Consider the following 18,485-nt stretch of genomic DNA (forward strand, 5'->3'; position numbering starts at 1 on the left):
CTCATCCAGCTCAACCAAACACTAGCTTAGGCTAGTTTAAAGTAGGTTTCCATTTCTTATAATCAGAAGAATCTTGAATAGTCCAGGATCTTAAAGACAGCTCTTTCAGTATAACACAGTCTGTGGCATCTGTCCATGGTCCTGACTTTGTGCCTCTAGTGGCTGCTACAGCCAGGTGTCGCGGCTGCTGAACTCATCCTCAACACCAGGCACCCCAAACCCTGTTGCTTCTATCCATGGTTCTGACCAAAATTCTCTCATTTTACCACTATAGCCTGAGGGTTAATATGAGTTTATAACTCTAAGTCACACTCTCCAAATTTGGGGGTTTAAGAAGATGCTCCCCTCTGGCTGTAGCATAGAGACCTTCAGTGGTCCCACAGTGGCCAACTAAGGCAAGGGGGAGGCCAAGCTCTTGTGAAAGAAGACCAGCCACTAGCAGGTAAGTCCACACCCCTGGGACAAGTTCAAGGCAGGGAATCAAGGCTACAACCAAGTGGGAAGAGCTCCAGCCTTGGAGGGACAGGAGAGAAAACTAGTGAAGGAAGCCTGCCATGTGGACTAGGTACAATTGGGGGTAATGGGAGAGGTCATTGCCTGACAGGCACAAGAGTGCTCAGGGCACCCCTATATACCATGTAACAAGCTTGGGATAGAACCTCTAAGCCCAGATGAAATTTGGGGAATCTGATGAATATGAGCCTACCTTCCCTTGCTGGAATTTGGCAATTCATTCCCCCAAAGGCAACCCAATACTATGGGCCGAGCTTCCTTAGAGACAGAACTTCTCCAGGTCACAGTAAACACAGGTTCTTTTTTTTTTATTTATTTTTATTTATTTTTTATTTATTTTTTATTTTTTTTTAATATATGAAATTTACTGTCAAATTGGTTTCCATACAACACCCAGCGCTCATCCCAAAAGGTGCCCTCCTCAATACCCATCACCCACCCTGTCCTCCCTCCCACCCTGCCCTCCCTCCCACCCCCCATCAACCCTCAGTTTTAAACACAGGTTCTTGCTGTGACTTGCACATGACACTCAAAAGATGAAAAGAAAGAGAGAACTGGGATTAACTAGAGAAGGCTTCCCAGAATGGGTGCCTCTTGAGGAGAATGGAGAATCAATTCCAAGTAATTACTATGTGCCAGGGACTGCAAAGTACTTTTATATACACTTCCTTATTTAATCCAAACAATCCAGTGAGAAAAGTTATTTTTAATGCCATACTGTATTATTCAGGGTTCTACAGAGAAACAGAACCAATAGGATATATATATATATATATATATATATATATATATATATATATATATATGGAAATTTATTATAAGAATTGGCTCACATTGTTATGGAGGCTGAGAAGTCCCACGATATACCATCTACAAGCTGGAGAACCAAAAAAGCGGGTAGTATAATTCAGCCTGAGTCTGAAGGCCTGAGAACCAGAAGCTCTGATGCCTGCAGGCAGGGAAGAGGGATATCTCAGCTCAAGAAGAGAAAAAGAGAACTCACCCTTCCTCAGCCATTGTGTTCTATTTGGGCCCATCAACAGATTGGATGATGCTTGCCTATGTGGGTGAGGGTGGATCTTCTTTACTCAGTCTACTGATTTAAATCCTAATCTCTTCCAGAAACACCTTTACAGACACACTAAGAAATAACGTTTTACCGGCTAACTGGGCATCTCTTAGCCTAGTTGAGTTGATATGTAAAATCAACCATCACACATACACATGGAGAACTGGGGCCCAGAGGGGCAAATGACTTGCCCAAGGTCACATTGTCAATATGTGGCACAGCCCTTGCTTTTTCCATGGAGTGTTATAAGCTCCAAGTTAAACCCTGCACCCACTCGCTACACTGACCCCTCCAAGAAGGCAGTGCCTTTTATAAAGGCCACATGTCCTTCTACCAGCTGCACCTAGCATGGCTGAATGATGTGAGTACCAGCCATGCCCTCCTCTGAGCACCATTTGGGTCTAGGAGTTGGAGAATGACTGGAGACTTCAGGTGGCAGAAAGGGGAGGAAACCTCTGTGGAGGGAGAGGCTGGTAGGGATGGCAGTGGGATAGGACTGACTCCCTGCTGGTCCCAGAACGATTCTCACCTGCCAATCGATGGCTAGAGACTCACACAAGTGCTAATCAGCTCCATTGACACACACAGGCTGGGGCTACAATCCATTTTCACATGGGATGGTAGATCGATTCCTCATTCTCTACAGTCCTCAACCAGCCTCATCAGGCCATTTGTCCTTGAGGGGCTGAGAAGCTGGTTAACTCTGCACCTCTGGCCTCCTGCAAACTTTAGCCTTCTATATATTCTCCCCAGATTACAATCTTGCTCCCCAAACCATTGTCAGCCAGAGCAATACAGTGGAATTCTGGCTGGGAGTCCAATAAGCCTAGGTTCCAGTCTCAGATCAACAGCTAACGGTGTGACCTTGGACAAGTCACTTCACCTCATCTAACCTCAATTTTCTTAGCTGGGTAATGGGGACAAAAATTTCAGCTCTGCAGGATCTCTGTGAACATCTAGTGAATGCAAAGTTGGGGAACGCTGCAAAGTGTAGCTAATACAAACAATGGACGGCTGCTTCTAGAAGAATAGGTTCTTTCTCCAAGCCTGGCCATCCACCTTCACCTTAGGCCCTGTCTGTGAGGTTGGACAATTCTGGGAGGGAGTTCTGTTGACATAGGCCTAGGAGAGGTTTTCTCCTGTCTTGGGTTATGTTAAATAGCCAGAAACAGTTCCTGGAGCCCTTTTTCTCCCGACATGATCAGATCTTCTGGGGGACCTCTGGGTTTTGGAAAATGAGCTTAGAAACAGTGGAAACCAGGAAGGCAGGGGCTGGGCTCAGGCAAGCCACCAGGGAAAAGGGTGTTTCTAGGGCTCCAGGTAAATTTCTGGGTTTATCTTCTACATTCAAATATTAAATCCCACCAATGTTGACAAATATTTTTTCAGTAATCATCTGTGTTATTTAATTTCAGGAAAGAGGACAATTTTCTAGAGATGCCTTTCACATTCTTCCCATGCATATTTTCTTCCAGAGGAGGATCCCTCTGTATCCCTCAATCCTATCCACTGGTCATGGAGATTAGGTGGGAGTAGGAAAGGAATGTATGCCTACTCCCTAGGGCAATCAGATTTTTTCTTACTTTGCATGTATTGGGAGATAGCCATTATCGTGTTTGTGGAAACAGAGAAAGCTGGTTTCCTTAGAGAAGAGTGGAGCAGACAGAAAAATGCAGAGGCAAGAAATCATGAGGTCCCATGAGAGAACAATGTGGGGAGTTGTTGTCTGATGATTTTCTAGTTCTGTAGCATATCGACTTTACTTGCTGGAATGAGGTTCAGCGAGTTTCCCCTATGCCCTTCCAATATAAGCAACCATTTATTAAGTTGGCTTGGGTGCATTTCTGTTTCTTGCTGCCAAACAGCTCTCTACCTAGAGCAAACCTTGTGTGCAACTGTTGATTTAACTTTTTTTTTTAACCACTTAGTGTAAATATTGACATATTAGGTGGGACAATTACCAAATACAGAAGCTGTTTGGTCACGGAGAGGGTTTTTCAAAGTGCTTCTGAATTAGTATCTGCTCATACTAATGGAAAAATGGAAATAATAGCAGTATTATTAATCATTAATTGAAACATTTAAACATATTAATCAAACAAATTAAATCTATAAGACCTAATATATCCTATGAGCTGTTATATACTCTTGTCATATATTAATTATCTCATTTAGTTCTTACATCATCCTTATGAGGCAGATACTATTATTTTCTCTGTCTTACAGATTGGAAAATTGAGGCATAGAGAAGTTAAATAACCTGCCTAAGGTTATGCAGTTGGTAAGTGGTAAAGATGGGATTTGAACCCAATCCACTTGGTGCCATGATCCGTGTACTTAACGATCATATCATACTCGGTACAAATTAATAACATCCTAGGTTTGGGATGACTCTGCATCAATTGCTGTCATCTCATCTGGGTCCATTTCCTTGGATGAGGCCAGGAAACTGAGCAGATCTAACCTGTCACTAAGAATAAATAGCGCTATCAGCCACCTCTTGAGCTAGAACAGTGGACAGAACTTGAGCCCAGGATAGTGGGAAGGAGTTCTGGCCACTGCCTGTCCTCCCTGGGCTTTGCATGTACATCTGAACCCCCCCAGACCTGCCAGCCTGTTGAGCTCTCCATGGAGATTCCTGGTGAGAGATGCTAGTCCAATAACATGGAAAGCTTCTTGGCAAATGCCTCAGACAGAGGGGTGCCCAGTCCAGGCCCTGCAGCTCCTGACTGTGCTCTTGGTTTTTCCTCTTCTAGAGCATTCAAAGAAATTTTCTCACATCCATGCCCTCCTTATCACACTTTGTCCTGACTGCATGACAGCCCACTGGATGGCTCTAACATCCCCCTCATTGGTCTGCTGGCCCCAAATTTCTCTCCCTCCAATTCCTCCTCCTCACAACCGCTACAGCAACTTTTCTAAAATGCGTGTCTGACTTTGTTATACTCTTGCTTTAGCAACTGTGGGTCCCTTGAAGATATTACCATTAGGGGAAACTGAGTAAAGGATATTCTGGTACTCTCAGTACTACCTTGCAACTTTTCTGTTAATCTAGAATTATTCTAAAATGAGAAGTTTATTTTAAAAAGTCATGGCTCAGGGCAACTGAGTGGCTCAGTTGGTTAAGCATCCAATTTTGGCTCAGGTCATAATCTCACATGAGATTGAGCCCCACATCGGGCTCTGTGCTGACAGCTCGGAGCCTGGAGCCTGCTTCAGATTCTGTGTCTCCTTCTCTCTCTGTCCCTCCCTCCCTCTCTCAAAAATAAATAAACATTATAAAATAAAATAAAATAAAATAAAATAAAAAGTCGTGGCTCACCACACCCCTTACCCTGATATTTAAGATCTTCTGGCAAACCCCTGCCCCCCACAGCCTTCCCACGATTTCTTAAGGATGACATTCTTTTGGAAACCTCAATACCGTTACACTGTCTGGAATGTTCTTCTTCACACCCTTAACTTTCCACCCTGTCAGTCTGATGAACTCCTAGCCAAGTGTTTTTATTTACCAAACTCTTGAGTAGTACTATGTGCTACTTATGGTTATAGTCTGAGCGTTGTACAAATACTAACTCACGTAATCCTTACAACAACCTCATAAAGGAAGTACTATCGTAAGGGAAGTACTATTATTAATGCATTTTATAGATGGGAAAACTGAGACACAGAGAAGTTAAGTAACATGCCCCAAAACATGGAGTTGGTGTTCAAACCCAGGCATTCTAGATCCAGACTTCATGCTCTTGACCAGTATACTTTATTGCCTTTTCAGCTTTCAGAGTTCAGCTCAAGTCACCTCCTCTGGAATCTTTCCTTGACTTCTTTCCAACAAAGTTACTCTTTCTCCACTCTCATATCCTGTAGCCCTTAACATGCTCATTCATCTGTCCACTCACTTCCTCATTCAATATTCATTGAAACGTATTTATTGAGCACTCACGATGGTCTAATATTCTTCTAAGCACTGGGAATATATCCATATAAGACAGTCTGTATAATCCTATATTGGAATTCTTTTTGATCTTTCCCACTCCCTGTGGACTTCTTCTCCAAGATGTTGATCTTTGTAACTCCTTGAGCATCTTGCACCGTACCTGGCATGCAGTTTGTCCTCAGTAAATGTAGTTTTCAGGAATAAATTAATAGTTATCAAGAATGGTGATGACAGTAATGATAATGTCAACCATTCGGATAAATCTGGTGTGCAATTGCAACAGTGTGGGCCAGGGGCCAAGCACATTGTCACAAATGAGCCCCAGGCCAGGAGGCTCCTGGGGAGATGACAAGTACCTTCTGCATGTAGACCAAGCCGTTGTCACTATGATTATTTCAGCCATTAGTGTTGGTGCTATGCTACAGTGTGGCATGTGCCAGCAGCAAACTGGCCTGCTAAACTTCCTCATGGCAGGAGAAGCATCAGAGAAGCAAATGCTCTTAGAGAATAAGCAGCCAGGAGGACCAGGTTCAGGATGGGCTTTCACCCCAGAGTTTTAGCAATCCAAACATCAGTTTTGGGTGGCTGGGGGTCAGGGCACATTCTCATCTTACTCGAGTCTTCACAGTCCCAAGCCCTAGATCTATTAGGAAGTAGGTGTGTAGAGGAGGGGTGCTATGGAGGAGAAACCATCAGATTAAAAGGCCCTAAGTAAGAGGGCTCATCAACTTTCATTGTATCATGGGTGGGTGTTGGGGTAGTTAGTGGTGAGCTCCACATGAAGGTTGGATTTGGGGTGAGAATGGGTCCAAGGGAGGGGTGTCTGGGTGGCTCAGTCAGTTGAGCATCCGACTTCAGCTCAGGTCATGATCTCGCGCTCTGTGAGTTCAAGCCCCATGTCGGGCCCTGTGCTGACAGCTCAGAGCCTGGAGCCTGCTTCGGATTCTGTGTCTCCCTCTCTCTCTCTGCCCCTGCCCCACTCATGCTCTGTCTCTCTCACTCTCAAAAATGAATAATTGTTAAAAAAAAAAAAAGAATGGTGGCAAGGGACAGGTAAGGCAGGGCTTAACATGGTCCTAATTCCTTACAGTTCCAAGTCCTGGAAAGAGGCTCACTGAGCTTCCTGGTTCTGTAGAATCTCCTTGGGGATCAGAAGTTCAATGGCACACATAATGTTTGTGCAGAGTCCTCGAAAGTCCTCTATAACTTTTCTTATGGGATCCCAGAATCACTGCATTGAATATTATAGGCGTCTTGGGCCACTGGAATTCTCTAAATGACATTAGATCCATTCCTGTGTCTCTGGGCAAGAGTTCGAAACAATTATAGGTGGTGAATAACAACTGTTTACCAGTGATGTGCATGGTGCTGTCAGATTCAGATGGTACAAGGCAGCAGCAGGTCTCTGATCGTGGACCACTTAAAATCTACTGAGGCTGTGTCAGCTTCTGTGGGACCTACAGGAAGAGTTGTGTTTTGGGCCATCAGCAGGTGTGACCATCCTGGTCCCTGGGGGTAATGAGAGGGGAGCAGGAAAGTGTCATTTGTCTGACAGTCTCTAAGATGCTGGATCCTGCTGCTGAAAACCCCAGCCAGCCCTGATGTTTGTGTTTTAGGCCAATCACACACCCCAGGGATGATAGGGGACAACTGGGGCATTTTCCAGGGAGTTTTCCTTTTCAGGTGGAGAAACTAAGGCCCGGAGTGCGAGACCCTGTCACAGAGTTTGCCCATCTCTAGGTCCCTGATTTTCAATTTAGCCTCTTCCTCAGGACTGGCTTCATTCCAAAGTCTTCTAACTGAAAGCCAAACTTCTTTTTTCCCAGGTGTGTAGTCAGGAAGAAGGAGAGGAAATTTGAAATTTAGGAAGGTCCTTATATGTCTTGGCTCTTTTCCTCTGCTCTGCTTCTATTACCTCAGGGTGTCTTGGGCCAGGGAGGGTATTGCCTTTCAGGGTATTCATTCCCAATCTGCACAGTTCACCCATTTGTATTTTAACCTTCCTCTGTGTACCCCAAATACACCCTCATCCACCCCTGGCCTTTTCCCCTGCCCTCTCCGGTTGAGGCTTTGATGGGCAGCTTTCCCCCCCTTTTCTCTTTGGTTTGGTGCCTTGTGTTCCATCTGGCCTGGCTCCCCTCTGGCCCAACCTCTTCTGTAATGAACTTATGGTGCAGTGCTGGTACATCCACCTCCCACAGTGGTGATGGCTCTGATGGACAGTTCATACTGGGCATTGCTTAGCCCTTTGCATAACTGCCAAACAGCTCTGGGATTGAACATCTGCTCTTGAAGATGGTGAATAAATAACAACAATAATATCATTTATGAAATGAAATGCTTACTGCACACTAGGCTCTAGGATAAGCACTTGGATCTCATTTCATCCTCACAACAACTCTATGAGGTAAGTACTATCATGTTCATTGCCCATTTTCTAGAAAATGAGACAGACTCAAAAAAGTTGAGCATCTTGGTCAAGGTGTCCTGGCTCCTGAGTGGTAGAGCCAGAATTCAAACTCAGGCTTGTTTTATTTCAAAATACAAGCTCTTAACCATCATGTTGCACTGCCTATCCAAGTTGGAGGAACGGGGTTTTCTGGAATATGATAAACATCATTGGCAAGCGCAGAGACCATTTTCTAGACATTTAAGAAATATGTGTTTGGAAGGAATCTTCCTGAACTGATGCAGAAAATGCTAGATAGAAATGTGATGAGGAAAGATGAAAATCCAGACTAAAATAAAAGTAGATACCATGAAGGCCAACGATATGATATAGAAAGATACTTTGTAGAAAAATAAGAGGCTGGTAATACACATACAAAAATATTAAAGATGATTTAGAAATGCTGCTTATGACTTCAGGTGTCTGATATCCAATAGAATAGGATGACAAAAAAGTGAACTTGAAATATTTACCCAGTCGGGGTGGATAACCTCAGAGGTACCACCACGGCTGAGTAGAATGAGACATCTGACTTGCCTATAGAAGAGGGTGTTTTATACAAAGAGGGTCTAAGAAGACCCCAAACCTTGGGAGTATCAGGACCTGTTCCAGAGGGGCAGCTGGCATATGTCGATGCAATCAAGAAAGCAAAGGTAGCATTGAGAGGTGAAGCCAAGAACAACTGATGAATGTAAGTGGTTGGCCATCGTGACTAGTCTATGAGGCAAAGGTAGAATCAAAGGTGAAGTTATCATCAGCGATGGTTCAGTCAGAATGTGCCAACTGAATGCCTACGACTGGCAGAAGCAAATGAAACAGGAGACCTAGAATCCTGAGTCAGTGAATCGTCATTCAATTAACCATGGTTCCAAAAAATGGTGCCTTGCTAGCATGAGACTACTTCCTGTCAAATTGTGGACTGTTCTAAAAGTGTAATGCTAAGCCGAATAAGTCAGTCAGAAAAAGACAAATGCCATATGATTTCACTCATAAGTTTTGTTTCACTTTAAGAAACAAAAGAAATGAGCAAAGGGAAAAAAAAGAGAGACAAACCAAGAAGCAGACTGTTAGCTATAGAGAACAAACGGATGGTTACCAGAGGGGAGGTCAGTGGAGTGATGGGGGAAATAGGTGATAGGAATTAAGGAGTGCACTTGTGATAAGCGCTGGGTGATGTATGGAATTGTTGAATCACTATATTATGCATATGAAACTAATATAACCCTGTATGTTAACTATACTGGAATTTTTTTAAAAAGTGAGATAAAGAATGCTGTAAAAAATGATGACTTTCATCTGGCAATGGAAGAAGCACCTTTTTCAAAGTAAATCCACTTACTGGAAGAAGTGTGGTACAAACCATATGACAATAAGATATACACTCATAATGGGTATGAATTTTACAACATTCACATGTAAGATGTGGAACATTTTCCTACAATAGATAAACATTATTTAAGCACTGGCTTACTCTGGTTAACAAATTCTATTTCAGAAATGTTTGGGGGACTCTCCTTCTCCCTAAGGTTACATAAAAGTTCTGGGTTCCTGAGAAGCAGAGTCTGAGACAGGGATTCTTGTTCAAGTGGTTTATTGGGGGAGTCATTTCTGGAGGAAGGGTGAGAGAAGCAGGATGAGACAGGGAGTAAAAAGTTGGCAAGGATGTGATTTCAGCTGATTCTGCAAGAAAGCTCTAGAGCATAAATTGGATCTCAGAATTAGTTCCCTACTGAAGCAAGAGACAGTCCTTTGTATCCCTGTGTCAATTAGTTATTACTCAGGTGGAGTGCAGCCTCCCACTTGAGGGATATGACAGTTCTCCAGAAGAAAGGGTAGCGTTTACAGAATGAATGCTTGTGTCCCCCCAAATTAATATATTCAAACCCTACCCCCCCAAGTTGATGGTATTTAGAGATGGGGTTTTGGAAATGTAATTAGGATTTAATTAGGTCATGAGGGTTTGGCCCTCAGGATGGAATGAGTGGCCTTATATGAATAGGAAGAGATATAACATAAATAAGTCCTGGGGATATAATGTACAACATGGTGACTGTGGTTGATAATACCATATTGTATATTTGACAATTGCTAAGAGAGTAGATCTTAACAGTTCTCATCACAAGAAAAAAATTATAATTTATGTGTGGTGATGGATGTTAACTAAACTTATTATGGCAATAATTTTACAATGTATACATATATCAAACCATTATGTTGTACACCTAAAACAAATGCAATGGTATATGTCAATTATATCTCAAGTTTTAAAAAGGAAGAAAGCTCTCTCTTGTGCTCTCTCAGTGCGCATGCACTGAAGAAAGGCCATATGAGGACATAGTGAGAAGTCAGCCATCTGGAAGCCTGGAATAAAGCTTTTACTAGGAACTGAATCTCGCTGGTCCCTTGATCTTGGACTTTGTAATCAGCAGAATTGAGAGAAGATAAATTTCTGTTGTTTAAGCCATCCAGTCTATGGCCTCTTTTTTTTTTTTTTTTTTTTTTGTGGTAGCCCAAGATGACAAATACAGCAGGTGTGAGTTGTTGTCAACCAACTTGACTGGGGTGTGTGTGCACTGATAGTCCATCTCTCTGCAGTCCATCCCTTTTACCAAAAATCTCCACTTACTGCTCTCATTAAATTCACTCCATCTAGGCATGGCTGCTCCAGGATCCTGACTGGTCATACTTTCTGAGAAAACTAACCCTGAGAAGGGTTAGTGGAGTGAACTTTGGCCTCTGTTGTTGTATTTGGTTCATGAGCTGTGACTCACACTCATCATCTTCCTCTGGAACAACCCATTTTAGATCTCTTTCCCCTTTGGAAAGTTGATCCTCTTTGGTGAGTTGATCCATACCTTCATTTATTTTTTTCCCCAAATTTATTGAGATATGATCAACATATAGCCTTTTGTAAGTTTGAGGTCTGCAATGGGATTATTTGATATATATTTATACTCTTGTCTCTAAGGATTAAGTTCTCCTGGTCACCAGACACTTTTCAGGCTACGGTGGCTATAATTGCACATTTATAATTCAACTGAGCATAGGTGTACCAAAAAATGCCCCAGTGGGTCATCTGAGTGCCAAACACATTCCTCTATGTCCTCATTATGTAGCAGCAGTCCTCTCTCCTTGTGATGGTTAGGATTTATTACCTCTGACAGACTGTGCAGTTTAGTTGTACTCTCTGGACTTGCTCAAACTTGATCCCAAATGTACCACTTCTATTTTATGATGTATTACTGCTGAGCCCACATGACCTTATGACCTGGTGGGTTTGACAGAACCTAGCTCATAATGGGAAGTTCAAGTTACATTGTCATTTGATATCCTGTGGTCAGACACTCGGTTTTTACCAAGATGGTATGCCCCTATTCTAGATTTCTAGAAGTCTAAGTTACAACTCTCCCATTGTGGATGACCAGATCCATATGGCATGTTCCTTTATCAAACACTCCTCTAGTAACATGCAGTTAGCTGGGTCAAATGGCCCATGTGGCAGGGATGCATATATTGTAGCCTGATGCTGTTTCAGAGTCCATTCAAAACTTCCATATGTCAATAGATGAGACCACCACTCAATATCTAAAACAAAAACTACAAAACTTAATTAATTGCTTACTTAAACATAGGCTGACCAGGCACAATTTCTCTAAGAAGAGTGGACTGCTGATTTTAGAGTTTTGGAAAAGCATAGAATTCAGAGACTCGTGGATGTTCAGAAGTGTGGTTATTTGGGTGTAACTGTTCATTGGTTGGCATTCAGAAGTATGTTCATTGGAATGAATCCAATCTTGGCTTATTTTTGTCTTATTTTATTTTTTATTTTTACTTATTTTTTTTTATTTGAGAGAGGGAGAGAGAGAGCAAGCATGCAAGAGGGCACGGGGGAGGGGAGGCAGAGGGAGAGACAGAGACTCTCAAGCAGGCTCCATGCTCAGTATGGAGCCCAATGTAGGGCTTGATCTCACAAACTGTGAGATCATGACCTGAGCCGAAATCAAGAGTCAGATGCTCAACTGACTGAGCCACCCAGGCGCCCCAAAAATACAATCTTTAAAAAAAATTTTAAGTGGGTATTTTGTAGACAGCATATAGTTGGGTCTAGCTTTTTTATCTAATCTGAAAATTTCTAGCTTTGAATTAGAATGTTTGGATCATTATATTTATGTGATAGTTTATATCATTGGATTTAAATCTGCCATCTTGCTATTTATTTTCTATTTATCCCATGTGTTTTTGTTTCTTTTTTCTTATCCTATTTTGTCTCCTTTATTCACTGAGTATTTTATGTCTTTTGTTAGCTTATTAACTATAACCTTGTGTTATTTTAGTGTTTGTTTCTGGTTTATTGCATACATCTTTTGCTTATTGTCTATACTTGTGTATAATATAAGAATCTTAGAGCAATACATTCCAGCTTCTTCTCTCCTGGCCTTGGTGCTTTTTTTGCCCTACATTTTACTTCTAAATATGTTACAAACCCCATAATACATTGCTATTATTCTCCCTTTAAAACATTTCCTTTAAAGACATTTAAATCATAAGAAACAAAGCCTTTTTATTTGTCCACAGAGTTACCATTTCCAGAGCTCTTCATTCCTTTGTGTAGATCTAGGCTTTCCTCTGGTGTAATTTCATTTCCAGTTGAAGGACTTCCTTTGATATTTCTTGTAGTGCAGGTCTTCTAGTGATGGATTTTTTCAGCTTGTCTATGACTGAAAATGTCTTTGACATAGCCCATCCCAGTTCAACACAGGTGAAAGTCTTAGGAATTGCAGTGTTACAGCAGGTCTGGGACTGTGAATATTCCTTCTACTGCCAGCGTTGGTGGCCTCATTGTCATCTACCTGGTGAGTGTTCTCACTCCAGAACCCCTTGGAGACTGCTTTCTGGGATCACTTTTGGTACCAAATATTTTAGCTTGAATTCCTAGAAGCAGAGTCAGAATGAGGATTTTTTTTTTCAAGTCATTTATTGGGGAACTGCTGTCAGGAGAAAGGGAGTAACAGAAGCAAGTTAGGGCTGGGGTAGAGGGGTGGGGAACCTAAAGCAAGAATGTGGTCTTGGCTAGAGACTGGCTTTAGACTGATCCATGGGGGAAACTCTGGAGAACAAATCATATCCCATTTTAAGTTATGAGAATTGACCTTTTATCCTTGTGTCCATCAGTCATTGGCTAGGGGGTGGGTATGTGTGCCTACCCTCCCAGGCAAGGATGCCTCCCATATGGTTGAGGGAAATTCTCTGAAGATAGGGACAGTTGTGAGTTGTTATCAACCAACATTTATAGCAGCTGGGGGGTAGCAACTACCATGGGTAGGTAAAAGGGGATATTGACAGGGCATCAACAGTATCAAATACACTAACATTCCTGAATATTTAGAAGTAGTCCTCTACTATCCCCTCTATCATTGTCCCCACTCTACGGTCTAAGCTCATAGGGTCTTCTGATTGTGGGCTTCCACGTCAAGCTTGGACTTGGGAGTCTTGCAAAACTGGTAGCCTCCCATATTATGGTCATGTTCTCTAGGTACACTGCAGTCATTCTTCTTTAAGATCCTGCCAGACTCCTCAGGGTTCACAAAGGAGCTAGATCTAGATATGGTTCCTTATACTCAGAGAACCAACCAAACCTGCATCTCCTTCCCACCTCAAGAGAAATACAAAGCAAATCTCTCTTCTAAATGTCCCTCTTGTAAATAGGGAAATTGAGGCTTAATAAATTTTGCACCAAGGTTGGAAGAGGTAGAGCTGGGACCAGAGTTAGGTGTTGATTTACAGGCCTCCCACTATATGAGGGTTCTGCAAACTATAGCCAATGGGCCAAATTCACCTCTCCTCTTCCCCCTCACCTTTTATTTTTGTGAATAAAGTTTTATTGGATTATAGCCATGTTTGCTCATTTATGTACTAGCTATGGCAGCTTTCACACTACAATACCATCATTGAGTACTTGTGACAGATACTGTTTCACCTACATATTTGAAATTATTTACCGAAAAAGTTGGCTACATCATGCTGTTTCTGGAACCTCTACAGACACTTTCTCTAATTTTGAGACTCAGTTATTCTAAGGCTTTAAGTGAAGAAAGTTTCCTCCCTGATTCTTGGTGAGATAGCACAAGTTGGGTCTTGAAAATCTATTTTCTTCCATACCAACAAGAAGTTAGAGAATCTCTAGTGTGACTTAACTAGAGGAGATGTCCTGGGAGGAAGAGTGAAGATACAACTTAAAAGATCCTTGGAGCTTTTTGCGAGGAGGGGATCCATTTTAAAAATTGGATTTTCCAATTCAGAATGCTGCAGTTTTTGTGAATGAATGAATGAATATTGGTATGTGCAAAGGAAAAAAGGTCTGGAAGGATACAGACATCTAGTGGGTAGTTATCCCTGGTGGGAGGAGAGATATTTAACTCTTCATTTCTTCTGTGATTTGTGTATATAGTACAGCTGTGTACTCTTTGCAGTTAAAAAACACACACACAAAGAGAGAGGGGGTTGGGAAGGAGACTCCCCACAGTGGTGTTTAAGAAAAGAATCTTTCTAGGATGATGGATGCATCTGTGTTCTCAGCAGTACAGTTGACTTAATGACCTCACTTGCCCCTGGCATCCATCTCGTGATAGATGGGCTGCCCCTAACTCCTCAGGCTTTATATTCCTTCACAGGCAGAGAGCTGGAAGAAACATTCTGAAGAGAGTAAGGACTACAGATTTCTGCAGAAGCAAATGAATTGCACAGTTGTCTTGGATATAGAATTGGAATTGTTTTGTCATTTCTTGGGAAGCTAGTAGGGCTGGCATGAAGACCAAATTGTGAATGTCAGAAACTAATCATAAAATATTTCAGCTTTTCCCAGAATGACTTCAAGATATAAAGACATGGCCATGCTTGTTCCATATTCAAAAGAAATGGATAATACATGAGCAGTGCAAAACATTCAAACAATACAGATGTGATTAAAATTAAAAGTGAAATTCCTCCCTTCAAGCCGCTGTTGCCAGAAGCAACAATTGCATGTAATTTGAAGTTGGAATATCTGTAAATAGATCTTTGATAATTACTCTTCATGCTTAGAGCTTTAACCAACCATATTTTATTTTTGTAAAACACATAAATAGGGCTCTCGTCAAGTTCATTTTTCTGTAACCTGGCTTTCAGAGAAAGGAGTTTCTGGAGATATTTTACCGAGAGAAGGGAAAGAGCCATCGAGGGACGCATGCCATTTCAGCCCCCACACGTGCTCCGAGCTTTACATATAGCGCATGATCTCATTCCCAAGCGAGTTTTAAACTCAGTTTATAAATAAAGAAACTGGACGTTACATAAAGCAAGCAGCTCGTACACCAGATCTGCGTGAGACCCAGGCCAAAAGCGAACGCAGTAAGACGCCCAAAGCCTCGCCCACTTTACAACCTCTCGCGACAATTGGGCGTCATCCGAACGCGCCGGAGGCCCGGGCGGTCGCGCGGTTAGTGTCACGCGAAATCTTCGCTCGGCCGTGCTGTCTCACCGGTGAGGCCGGGAAGCCGGCGAGTCCCACGCTCTGTCCTCTCGGCCTACCGCCACTATGGAGTACCTTATCGGTATCCAGGGCCCCGACTATGTCCTCGTCGCTTCCGACCAAGTGGCCGCTAGCAGCATTGTCCAGATGAAGGACGGTGAGAAGAAACAGGGGAGGCCCGGCCGGCCTGGGTTTGGGGGCAGTCGGACGGAGTTCGTAGCGGGTTGGGTGAGCACCAGGGAAGACTGGGAGGTGGAATCCCGCGTGCCCTGCTCTGCACTTGCTTAGTTTTTGGAACGAGGAGACGGGCAGACTGGCCTAGGGCCTTGGCATTCGCTCCTCCTAAGGCTCCTAGGTCAGTGCTCTGCTCTGGCCTTCGTTAGATGTTTGCTGGGTGAGTTGCCTGTGGGAATTCAGTTTTTATGTGTTCAAGCACCTGCCGGGCACCAGGGTCCCTAGACCCCCGAATCTTTGATAAAGTTTTCCTGTTGTTGTCGCTACTAATGAGGTTAGTTTCCTGGTGGTATAAGGTGAGATCCTGGGGAGACTGAGACTATGTGTGGGACTAGAAACTTGGCATTTCCCTCCCGCTGCCTGTTTCTTCCCATTTCTCAGCCCTGATCCTCCTTTTCCGGTTTTCCAGGGCACTGGCGGCCAAGTTTTCTTTGTATTTAAGTTTTTTTTTTTTTTTTTTTTTTTTTTTTTTTTTTTTTGTATTTAAGTATTAAGTAGTTAGTGGAGTTCGGGGTTTGGAGCCTTTTGACTTAATTTGCTCTGTGACCTTGTACAAGTTATTTCGCAGTGCCCAGATTTCTTCATCTGTTCAATCAGGTTAGTAATACCAACCTCACAAGCTTGTTGGGAGAATTGAGTGAAAAAGTTTGGTGCAAATGCTTAGTGCAATGACAAATAGGTAGTAGTGATAATACTAAGTACTTAAGTAATGATTTACATGAATTCATTTAAACTTTTAAGATAGACATTAGTATATCGTCATTTAACAGCTGTTTGTGCTGAGGCCTAGAGGTTAAGAAACTTGCCTAAGGCCACAAGAGGCAGAACCCGGGTTCAAACCAGTGCAGTTTGACTCAGATCTTTTGCCCACAAGTATTGTACTATACTGTCTCCCCATAGTCGGTACTTAATAATTTTTTAAAGATTTGGGTTGTTGATCTGTTGAATCTAAGAGTGTCTTTTCATGACTGATCATAGACATGCTACTGTTGAAAGAGTATTATGCTTTGGCACAGATGGCTTAATGTTTATTTGACAAATAGGTTTTGGGTACCTGTGTTGCCCATTACAGTGCTGGGTGTTGAAGGGATGTGAAGAAGAATAAGATGTGGCCTGTATCTTAAAAGAAGTTACAATTTAATAAGGGACTCAGATGTGTGTACAAATAATTCTAGTATAAGCTAGAAAGTTATGCTGTGTATATAAAAATGCAAACTTGTCCTGTAGTGCAGAGGACGAAGAAATTGTTTTTAGGTAGTTCAGAAGAGATTCTTTCAGGTTGTGGAGATTAGGTAAAGCTTTGAAGGCAGGCTATAGTTAATCTTTGGTTTAAGGAAAGAAAAATGATTAAATCGGGAAGTATGTGCCCATCACTGCTTTTAGAGGTGACAGGCTTCTGATTGTCAGGCTGTCACCACTTGGGGAGATGGAAAAAACTGAGGGACTTTGCTTGAATTCTGTTCTTTTTGAAGAAGAGAGACCTAAAAGTGACTTGTTAGACATCTATGGTATGAATTGGATTATTCCTCAAGTCAGATGACTTTTGAAATCCCATGATCAGTTTATAGAAGTTTTATTTGTAAATCATGCTTTCCAAAAGAGTCAGCTTGTTTTGAGAGTAAATCTGTCCATTATTTTGAATGCTAAGACCTTTGATATACAGGTGATTTTAGTAGGAAGTATTGTCTAGGTAGAACAGTAATGAAGTCAGTACCTTTACGGGTATTCTGTATAATCCTCACAGGGGTCTAAGACATTAAGAAAATAAGAAAATAGGTACTACAAGATGATTTTGTATGATAAAAGAAGGATAGGTAGTCAATATTAGGTTAGTTTTTAATGATTTCAGGAGCGAAGCCTGAGGGTATTCAGAAAAAAGAAAGGTCACTGTGGCATGGAGGAAAGATGAGTTTGAGTTAGTTCTTGAAAAATAGTTGGAAATAATTGCACTTAATTCTAATTTTCCTATAGTCTTTTCTAGGTATAAAATGTTTTATGATAGGAGCTTTGGAATTCTATGAGGACTTTTCCCTATCTTTCATGAAGGAACTTAAGTAGAGTAAGCAAGAATGCTGAAAATGAGTAACCTTTTGGGATTTATTTTCTCCAAGTATAAAGTAAGAATGATACTTCCAATCAGTTATTTGTTTTTGTTTTTGTTTTTTTTGGTTTGTCACTTTGTGATGTTTTGATAGAGAGAAGATGTTTCCCAGAGATTGCTTGCTTATGGAAATGCCCCAAGTCTTCGGTTTGGTTATATGCCACATTACATGTCTCTTGTCTCCTGGTCTGTATAGAATTACTTTTAAATTACTCAGAGCCCTTCAACCCACGCAGAGTGCTTTTTTCCCCTGAATTCATAAAGCATGTGTAATCTGAACTACATTGTCTAATACTGAGTATAATAATATTGTGCATGTACAGTTTTCCCTACCTATGAGTTAGGTAGGGGTAAGTGATAGTATAACCATTTTGTACACTTGAAAACTAGGGCCCAAGTTCAGAGTGCTGAGCCCAGATTATAACCAGGGTCTACTGGGGCACCTGGCTGGCTCAGTTGGAGGAGCATGCAACTCTTGATCTCTGGGTCACGAGTCATGAATTCACGCCCCACGTTGGGCATGGAGCCTACTTAAAATAAACAAACAAACAAATAAATAAATAAATCAGTCAGTCAGTCAGTCAGTCATGAGTTCAAGCCCCATGTTGGTCATGGAGCCTACTTAAAATCAATCAATCAATCAATCAATCAATCCAAGATTTTGGGTTCTAGTAC

At 42.0% G+C, this 18,485-nt stretch overlaps 1 protein-coding gene across 2 annotated transcripts in view; it reads left to right on the forward strand.

Moving 5' to 3' along the window:
• Positions 1 to 15,418: 15,418 nt before the first annotated feature.
• Positions 15,419 to 18,485, forward strand: part of PSMB2 (proteasome 20S subunit beta 2) — a 33,232-nt gene continuing 30,165 nt past the window's right edge. The window contains exon 1 of one of the 2 annotated variants that reach the window (XM_019430246.2): positions 15,419 to 15,632. In XM_019430246.2, the coding sequence (XP_019285791.1) occupies positions 15,542 to 15,632 (91 nt within the window). In that variant the 5' untranslated portion in view covers positions 15,419 to 15,541. The remainder of the gene's footprint in view (positions 15,633 to 18,485) is intronic. The other variant, XM_019430244.2, reaches the window with a different exon arrangement.

Source organism: Panthera pardus, unplaced genomic scaffold (genome assembly GCF_024362965.1).
Source record: "Panthera pardus isolate Hobbes unplaced genomic scaffold, ASM2436296v1 HiC_scaffold_11, whole genome shotgun sequence".
In the NCBI taxonomy this organism is placed as follows: domain Eukaryota; kingdom Metazoa; phylum Chordata; class Mammalia; order Carnivora; family Felidae; genus Panthera; species Panthera pardus.